This window comes from Poecilia latipinna, unplaced genomic scaffold, assembly GCF_001443285.1.
Source record: "Poecilia latipinna isolate Pla-1442-1.1 unplaced genomic scaffold, P_latipinna-1.0 Scaffold2306, whole genome shotgun sequence".
Taxonomy (NCBI): Eukaryota; Metazoa; Chordata; class Actinopteri; order Cyprinodontiformes; family Poeciliidae; genus Poecilia; species Poecilia latipinna.
The window spans coordinates 72,307-81,736 of NW_015114922.1; the positions used below are offsets into that span (position 1 = coordinate 72,307).

A 9,430-nucleotide genomic window follows, 5' to 3' on the forward strand; every position below is an offset into this window, starting at 1 on the left:
GTATATATATGTATATATATGTATATATATATATATATTTATTTTTTTCTAATCATGTTGGTCAATGTATAACGCAAAATTGTGTTTTCTATAGGTCAAGGCAGTTCACTACAATGACACACCCATTCCTGACATGCCGCTGTACTTGTTTGAGGGTCATGTTTGGTCTCCAAACTTACTGCAGAACCTCACAACTGACATAGATGGCTTTGCTTCATTCTCTATCAACACAGAGACATTTAGTGGAGATGTCTCACTCACTGTGAGTAAATCACGACTCTAAAACAGTGGTTTTAGAGCACAACTCCCCCTAAACAAACAAACCCTCTCGCAATCTCTTATAACCACCATCAGCTCTCCCTAAAGCTTGTTTTCTGTACAAACAGATAAGTTCCTTGCCAACATTGGAGTACAATGCATACAGATCGACTCACATTCGGGGAGGACTTCACAGAGTTCAGCAGTCCCAACCTCCTTCTGACGAAACCAAAAGCTCCAGCTCCTTGAAGATCAAAAAGAGCGACACAACACTTCCATGTGACAAAGAGGTGGAGATCTCCATTGACTACACTTTTGTTCGCGAACCACAGGGATCCGTGGACATTATGTATCTGGTGAGTAATTTCTCTGGTCAACGCTATTATCAATTATCTTATGAGTATTGAAATGAACTCCACTGACAGTTTCACATCAATGCTGTCTTTGTGGTGGTTGGTTTTTGCAAGCAGTGCTCTGATTGCTGGCCTGAAGGCAGAACTTTAAACAGTTTGTGACCTGGATGAGTGTGGTCCTAAGAAATGGACCACATTTCTTAGGACCACACTGCCCTTTACCGTACCTGAGACCTGTACAAGTCCTGGATGGAGGGAAGGTCACCCCGATGAACCTCTCCTCAGATCCAATTGCTCATTGTAGTTTGGACTTCTCATGCTTTGCAAATGAGCCAACCGACAATAACGGATGTGGACAGGACAGACTCAGTAATGACAGTACAGAAGATGACCACCAGCTCCTGTGCAAGGTTGTACCTCTTGAGCTGCTGCAGGAAAAAGACTCTGTTGACTCTAACAGTGTCTATTAGTAGGAACCCTCTCCGGGTGGTTCCTAGGAACCAGAAGTGATCCACAGTAGAAACAGTATTGCTGAGGATGGTGAAGGAGGAGAGTATAGGAGATGTTCTCCGGAGGTCCACTGTCGTCTCCTCAGTCTTGAGCAAGTGTCAACCTACTGTCATATTTTGTGTTACCTGTGTTGCTTTGGACCAATATCATGTATGTGATCAGAAGACCTTCAGTTACAGGATTAAGTCCCATTTCCTGAACCAAGAGTGAGATGTTTGGGTTTCCTTACTGGACCAACCACCCCTGCAATCTTATAAAAGTGGAAAACAATGGATGGGTGGATAGGTCATACCTAAACTAAAGACTTTCTGATTCAGTGTCAGCATTCAGTCTTTGGTAACAGTCAGCATCCCACAACTTGACCTTGTATACCTTGCAAAAATCTTTAAAATTGTGAGGTGATCTCAGGTCTTGAGCCTCTTTCAGGTCAACCCACAGATTCTTTTCAGACGTAGTTCTGGGAAACTCCAGCTACATCTGAAGAAAAGTAACCTCAGGCCATGATGTTGCCACCACCACGTTTTATTGAGAGCATGGTGTGTTTTGGGGTATAGTTTAAATTTCCCCTTAAGGTTGGTAAGATGTTAGTCAGTTCTGGATGTTTTCTTTGGAGGAAATGTCCTACGTCTTGTAAACCTACTTCTTAGAGCAGACGTATGGAGAGTACAGAAGACTGTTGCCATATGGAGGACATAATCAGTACTGTCTTTGTCAAGCTCTTGGAGGCCTCCTAAAAGCTACAGCTGTGTGATCCTCCTTTGGGTCAAACATAGCCACTTCTGTTTTGTTTTCATTGAACTGTCAGTGTGTCTCAGCACAGCTGTGGCTACTATCCACTAGATTGTCAACATCAATGCCACCCTGGTCCAACCTGGACAGGTCTACTGGGGGCAACACTGAGACAGATTTGGTTTGTTATTTCTTTGTCAGCAATTAATAGCATTAATTTCTCTAAAAATGCTCAGGTCGTATATAGAGGGGCTATTGGCGATGGAGGACAAACACAAGTTCAAGTGGAAGACAAACCAGGTGTGTGAAGACTGACGCTTCACTCAATCAAATCATTTCTTTTCAGATTTGAAGTCATATGTCAGTGAACTTAATGGATCTGTGTAAGAATGGCTGCATGGTTGTTTGTAAGGCAACTGCGTGTTTAAAACTGTTTTGTTTTCCAGTGACTGAGGGTGAGGTGTCCTTTAAGCTGACCGTGTCTCCTGACATGGCACCAGTGATCCAGGTTGTGGCTTACGCTGTCCTCCCCAGCAAGAATGTTATCGCTCACAGCGCCGAGTTCTCTACAGAAAAATGCTTCAGTAATAAGGTCAGTAGGAAAGAGAACACGTTGCACCAAACATAAATCACACTTGCATCTTAATCTTGACACTAGCCTTCTACTAGTTTCTAAAAGAACAACATAATTCATGTTAAGGACACTGCAAAGCAAAAGTTACATTTATTTAACACCTCAAAGTTGCTCTATAAAAATAGATTCAACAATTTATTTGGTAAATCATGTCATGTGTACATCATATGTGCTTGTCAGGTGTCTGTGGAGTTTTCTCCATCTTCAGCTGTTCCAGGAGAGGTGACCAAGCTGCAGCTGACGTCTCAACCCAACTCCCTGTGTGGGGTCAGCGCCGTCGACCAGAGTGTTCTCATCAAAGAACCTGGAATGACTCTGGATGAAGACAAGGTAACAGCTAACCACATTTAGCATTCCTTACACACATATCTTCCATGTTTTGAAGTAAAAGGGAAGTTTATACAAACAATATTGGGGAAAAAACAAACCCTTTTTTTCCTCTTTTCAGATATTTTCCTTGCTGCCTGTCAGGGAAATGTCATATATACCATACCAGGTTGCAGATCCTGTCAAATGTTTACATGTGAGGCCAAGGAGATATGTTTTACCTTATCCAGGTGATGAAGATGATGCCCATTCAGTTTTTCAGGTACCGACTGACAGCAAAGTAAAACATATTAAATCTAAACATGCAGCCTTCTTTTAAAATGCCATTTTATGTACTTTTTACTGTTTTGTCTAAAACTGTACAGAAAGTAGGACTGAAAACAGCAACCAATTTGGTGATGAGAATCCCAACGTGTCTCAGATTAAAAGGAAGAGAATATTATCAAGGTGTGTCACTGTGGCAACCATCAGCTTGTCAAGTGGTACAGCAGAAGAAATAACCTTAAAAACAGAAAGTGTGCCAATTTTTATTTGTATCTGTTTTACTTTTTTTCTGTGTTTTTAAAGGAATACCACAAGCGTATGGTGTTCAGTTAAGCAGAATGGGTGCTGCACCGGGTCTAGGGTATGCATCAGGCCCTGATATGCTTCCTGAACCAGTAGAAACAGTTCGTACCTTCTTCCCTGAGACCTGGATATGGGATCTTGTGGAAACTGGGTAAGACTTGCTTGTTCATCACCCACAGGGTCAATACAATCTAATGGCAGCATCTTCAAGGAGTTAGCACTATCCTTCAAATTTCCAACTCTGTCGACATGCTAAAAAAACGTGGCAGTGAAGGCGGCCGCACTAACCTGTCATCACTTTGTGAACATACAAACTTCCAGTGTTCCTCACAGTCATGTTGATAAAATGCATACTTTAATCCACTTCTATTTAACTTTGTCTGTGAAGTGCATGCTGAAACTTATCAGTGATTTGTGTTAATTTACCAAAACATCTCTACAAATACAGTTTGTATCTGAAATTTAACCATGAAACGTCCCATGTTTTATGACACAGACACTTAAAACAAGTGAAAAACATAAAGAAACAGTTTTTAAACTGATAGATGAATATGAGAACTAAAAAAAGTTATTTTTCCCATACATAATAATCATAATCCTTTTTATGCCCGTTTCCCTGTCTTGTGGAGGCCTACTATTGGACCTTATTGAGTTAAACATTTTTTTTAACATAGCATCACCTTTAGGTTAGCTCTTCAAATTTGTAAGTCAAGGCTACTAACGTTTAGGTGAGTAACGGTGTGAGCAGGCCTGTCAGGATAAATATCGAAATAAACGATAATATTGTTGTGTTGAGATGATTTTCAAGTAATGTAATAGTAATGGCATAATAATGCAAGAACACATTCTTAAAGATCACTAAACTTCAAATTCTAACAAACATTTACCACTGGAGCTAGAAGACATTTTAAATATCCAAAATAAATAAACACAATATGTGGTTGAAATATATAGTAGAAGCTACTTTAAGGAATATGTATGCATTGTGTATTATCCCTCACCCTAATGAAGTGTGATCCACAGTTTAACACAGTTTGCTTGTGTATCTGTTGATGCAGGCCTTCTGGAACCAAGGACATGTCCCTGTCTGTCCCAGACACCATTACCACCTGGGAGACGGAGACTTTCTGTTTGTCCCCTCAGGGTTTTGGTTTGGCTCCTCGTCAGAAGCTCACCGTCTTCCAGCCTTTCTTCCTGGAGCTCACCCTGCCCTACTCCATCATCCGGGGGGAGAACTTTGAGCTGAAGGCGACTGTCTTCAACTACCTGACCAAATGCATCATGGTAAGGGCTGATTTACCTGCTGACACTGCAGTGTTTAGCAGTAATTTAAATGTTCAATGCAGAGAAAACAAGCAACATGTCCTGTCTTTAGTCTGACTTTATTTTTAACTAGCACTGTATCAGAAGATGTACGATTTTTTGCAGTGCCAAAAGAAATGTTACCCTTTGCAAAAGGATTTTTAGATGTCATTATTCACCGCAAAAACAAAATTTAGCTGCTTCTGTAGCTGCAATATAGCTCATATATGAGATGAAGTATGTTAGACGGTTCTAAAATGCTATTGGATTGTTCAACATGTCCAAGATGTGTTGCGCATGTACAAAGCACACGGAGAGCGCAATAGATGAATCCATACAGAGTCCAGAGCGTTAAACTTGTTTTCTTTAACAGATGAAAGTGTCTGCAGCCCCCTCCTCAGATTACTCCCTCAGCCCCCTCTCTGGGGATCAGTACACTTCCTGTCTGTGTGCCAACGAGCGGAAGACCCTGAGCTGGACCATGAATCCCACAGTCTTGGGTGAGGATGAGACTTTTATTCAAACTTTAAATATTAGTTGTTACATAAGGTCAATAGACTTGGATCTCCGTTCCCCTTCAGAACTGTTTATTCTTGACAAATTCAGTGAAATCTCGGTCAGCCACTAGAGGATGAGATTCCTGCAGACTGAGGAATCACATCCTCAGTCTGCAAACAGATGATCTTGGTTGATGTTTTTTAGGGGTTGTGAATGTGACTGTAACCGCTGAGGCCATTCCATCTCACACTTCCTGTGACAACGAGATAGTGAGCATTCCAGACAGAGGCCGCATCGATACAGTGACCCGACCTCTGATTGTAAAGGTTGGTCTGATCAAAGAATTGTTAGGTTTTGAGTTTTCCGTGTTTATTTTGATCCTGTTCCCTGTGAGTCTCTGTTGTCCTGTCTCCTCCCTAATTGTTTCTCAGGTGTGTCAGTTCCCCTAATTACTCCCTGTGTATTTTAGCCCACCTGTTGTCTCTGTCCTTTGTCAGATCCTTGTCAGTTGTCGTCTGTAGTCAGTAGTTCTCAGTTGAACTGGATAGTCCTGAGGCTCCCTGGCTCTGTGTCTTTTGTCAGTTGCTACCAGTATTTAGCTGTGTGCTGTTGTCTCTGCTGTGCTGCCTGATCTGGACTGTTTAGAGCCACATTGGTCATTAAATTCATCATCATCTTCATCACTATCTGGGTCTCTGCATTCGTTCTCACCAAACCACACTACAAATCATGACAAGAATATGTATAAAAAAGTCTTAAAGGGTACCTGTTACGCTTCCTTTTAAATAATTTAGGTTAGGATAGATATATGGGCGATATAAAACATGTCCATTCATTCTTTTGCACAAAATCTTTCTCAGATAAAGAGATTTCATTTGCCCACTTCTGCCTATTTTCAGCTCCTTTGAGAGTGAGCTACTTTAAGGTTTTGGCACTTTTCTGCAAATAAGCTGCCGGCCTCCCTCGTGCCCCAACAACTCAGTGTTTACACTCACACGTTAGGTATGTCAGAATGGCTATTAAATCCTGAGTCAGATCCAGGAGCAGCAGAAGTGAAGCCTCCTGCACAACTATCAAGGATGCAGCAGCGGTTTCTGAATTGTTTAAGTCAACAACAAAACACTTGTTTTATACAACAGTAAAACCAGCTGACCAGCTCCGCTTGGGTTGCTAGGTTACAGGGCAGGGTCTGCCAATTGAGTTAATATTCTGGAGATTTTTGAAACATTTCCTTTTCCAGACAACAAAAAACACCAACTCATGGCCAGAAAATGACTCTGTTTTCTTTAGTGTTTGGACTGTTTCTGGACGGAGTAGAGTCTCAAATGGAAGTACAAAAAAATAAAATAAAACGTCCAAAAAACACATTTTGGATAATAGTTCCCCTTTAACACCTAAAATAATGAAATCTAACATTCTTTGATTGTCGACTTTTATCTCTCATCTCTGTCAGGCTGAAGGGGTTGAAGTAGTCAAGACACACAACTGGCTGCTCTGCCCCAAAGGTCAGTATGATGTTCACCAAGCAAAGATTGTCACAAATGTTTCATAAAGATCAGAGAAAACGTGTGTATTCACATCACATTGTTGTATACCTGCTGCTTGTTTTAATGGCTCAGACCAAAAATCCAAAACTATTATTACCTTGATTTGTTTGGACTTTTTTTTTTTCTTTTTTTAATCTTTGCCATAAGCTCCACAGCTCTGAAGCTCAGACTGATAAAGATTCCCTCAGCACTCTGGATGCTCAAAACTAAAAGTGACACTGGCAGCATGACCTAGTTTCACAGCTGACCTATTGACCTCATGATTTTTTGATCACTCACAACATTGACATTTCAAACTAAGATAGCGTTTGGATCCATAAATATAGTAACCAACAGATAATGAGACAATGACGTTTCATGAAACATCATGTTCTCCACTCAGGACTCTGTGAATTCAACACTCTTGATCCAAATGCACATGAAGCAGAAAACCATCAGAACTGAACCACATTCTTTAAAGACATGACAGCACTTTGTCACTAAGTCCATTTCATTTCTTCACCTCTAGATCTGCCTAAAGTAGTTCTTTCAATATTCCAGTTTTAGTTGTTTATTTATGACCAGAAGGGAAACAGTAGGGCAGCAGATTTATAAATGTTACATGAGTGTTTCAGTGAAACGTTCATGATTCTCTGACTTGTTGCATTATCTGTTTGTTTTAAAACTGGTCTTGTGAATGTTTTTGTGTAAACGCAGGAGAAGCTCTGACTGAGGAAACAGAGATACAGCTGCCTCAAAATGTGATTGATGGGTCAGGTCGTGCTGCGGTATCAGTCCTGGGTAAACTGCTTTAGTCAACCAAACACAGTTACTCCAGCTATCTGCTAATCCTCCAGTCATATTGTTGTACTGCCATAAGCTTCTTTACGTGTTTTAAACCTGCTAAATATTCTTCATATTATAAAATACAGAACTCTCTGTCAAGTTCAGTGAGATTTGTTTCTATGTTTTTATCACAGGTGACATTGTTGGCCGCGCCCTGCAGAACCTGGATGGTCTGCTGCAGATGCCGTACGGATGTGGGGAGCAGAACATGGCACTGCTGGCTCCCAACATCTACATCCTTGAATATCTAGAAAAATCCAATCAACTGACCCCAGTCATTAAGAAAAAGGCGTCCAACTTCTTAAGCAGCGGTAAGTCTCAGTCAGCTGTATAATGCACCTGAAGAAATCAAACACTGCAGACAGAATATGCTTCAGCATGTTTCATCTTTTAGCTGTGCCAGTGAAGTCTTGTATGCAGGTGTTTACTAAGTTTAATTTTCTTACAAAGGGTAACAAGAACATGCCTATGTGTACAGGCACTACGTCTGCCTGGAATCTGCATGTTTCAGATTTAATGCACACAGTTGGTAACCTTGATATATTATGTCAGTCCCAACATTAATTGCATTTCTATGGTCAGTGAGTCTCACCAAGCAATGGAAACTTGCAAAACAACCATTCAAGATTTTTTCCCCGTATGTTCAAAATCTGAAAACTAACAGAGTGAAATATAAAAACTGACGAAAGTGTTTTGTACACAAAGACTTAGAGCAAAATTTATATTATCTTTGTTTTGTCTACAAATATACAGACATATAAAACGTTTCTTAGTGAACTCTGGAGGTTAACTTTCACACCTCATGTAAACTTGTTTGTGTTGATCTACAGGCTACCAGAGACAGCTGAACTACAAAGACGGAGACGGTGCATACAGCACATTTGGAACAGGACCAGGAAACACCTGGTGAGAACATCACTGACCAGTCTGAACACACTTTGTTACTCTGACCAAATCATCACATTTACACAGAACTGGGTTGAGGAATGAGGAATTTCCCTTTGAGTATTATTGGAAAGGGGTGCGGGTTGGAGTCCCCCCCCTCGCGCTGTTTTTTTTTTTTGTTGTTGTTGTTTTTCTGCCGATTCGAAGGGCAGAACTTCGACTCGGCGAGAAATTTAATGTTTTTGATTGTTTATTCAATGTTGCTTGACTCTGTTTTTGTGTTTAATGATGTAAAGCACTTTGAAATGCCTTGCTGCTGAAATGTGCTATACAAATAAAATTTGATTTGATTTGATAGAACATAACATGCACCCTAAATGATGAATCCTGTTTTTTGATGTATTATAATCTGTTTGTTTATTCACATATTCACTGATAATGGAAAAATGCACAAAAAAGTAACTGTTTGCTGTATAGTGTTTTTTCTAATGATTGCATCAGTTTTACTCATTAAATGCAAGATTTGTTTTTTTCTCAGGCTGACAGCTTTCGTTCTGAGATCTTTCTCTAAAGCTAAATCTTTTGTCTACATCGACCCAGAAAAACTCAAACAATCAAAGGTTTGGCTGGAACAAAAACAAAATGACAGCGGCTGCTTTCAGCAGTCAGGAAGGCTCTTCAACAACAGAATGAAGGTATGAAGGTTTCTCCCTGAAAGGTCAAAGATCATCTGGCTGCAGACCCTTCCAACAGAGATATAGTGGAGGCAATAACAGCTCTCATGTACATTGAAAATGTTTTGTTTCGTGTTCTTGTCCCATTTCACGTGGGACAAGAACAGAATTGGAGGTTTCAACAATAACCCAAAATGTGATGTTAATACTTTCAACTGAGAAAAACAGTAACAACTGACAGCATTTTAGGTTAAGACCTCGAGGCATGGGCACCGCCAGGAACCAAGTTTCCTGGTTTGAATTTATGACACTAATATATAT

At 40.4% G+C, this 9,430-nt stretch overlaps 1 protein-coding gene across 2 annotated transcripts in view; it reads left to right on the forward strand.

The window, feature by feature from the left end:
- Positions 1-9,430, forward strand: part of LOC106937261 (alpha-2-macroglobulin-like) — a 28,567-nt gene that overhangs the window by 9,354 nt on the left and 9,783 nt on the right. For both annotated transcript variants that reach the window (XM_015018675.1, XM_015018674.1), the window contains exons 12-27: positions 95-262; positions 387-614; positions 2,087-2,150; positions 2,297-2,442; positions 2,665-2,814; positions 2,933-3,073; positions 3,177-3,258; positions 3,379-3,529; positions 4,437-4,662; positions 5,054-5,180; positions 5,383-5,504; positions 6,632-6,683; positions 7,422-7,505; positions 7,685-7,861; positions 8,381-8,456; positions 8,974-9,130. In XM_015018675.1, the coding sequence (XP_014874161.1) occupies positions 95-262; positions 387-614; positions 2,087-2,150; positions 2,297-2,442; positions 2,665-2,814; positions 2,933-3,073; positions 3,177-3,258; positions 3,379-3,529; positions 4,437-4,662; positions 5,054-5,180; positions 5,383-5,504; positions 6,632-6,683; positions 7,422-7,505; positions 7,685-7,861; positions 8,381-8,456; positions 8,974-9,130 (2,151 nt within the window). The remainder of the gene's footprint in view (positions 1-94; positions 263-386; positions 615-2,086; positions 2,151-2,296; positions 2,443-2,664; positions 2,815-2,932; positions 3,074-3,176; positions 3,259-3,378; positions 3,530-4,436; positions 4,663-5,053; positions 5,181-5,382; positions 5,505-6,631; positions 6,684-7,421; positions 7,506-7,684; positions 7,862-8,380; positions 8,457-8,973; positions 9,131-9,430) is intronic.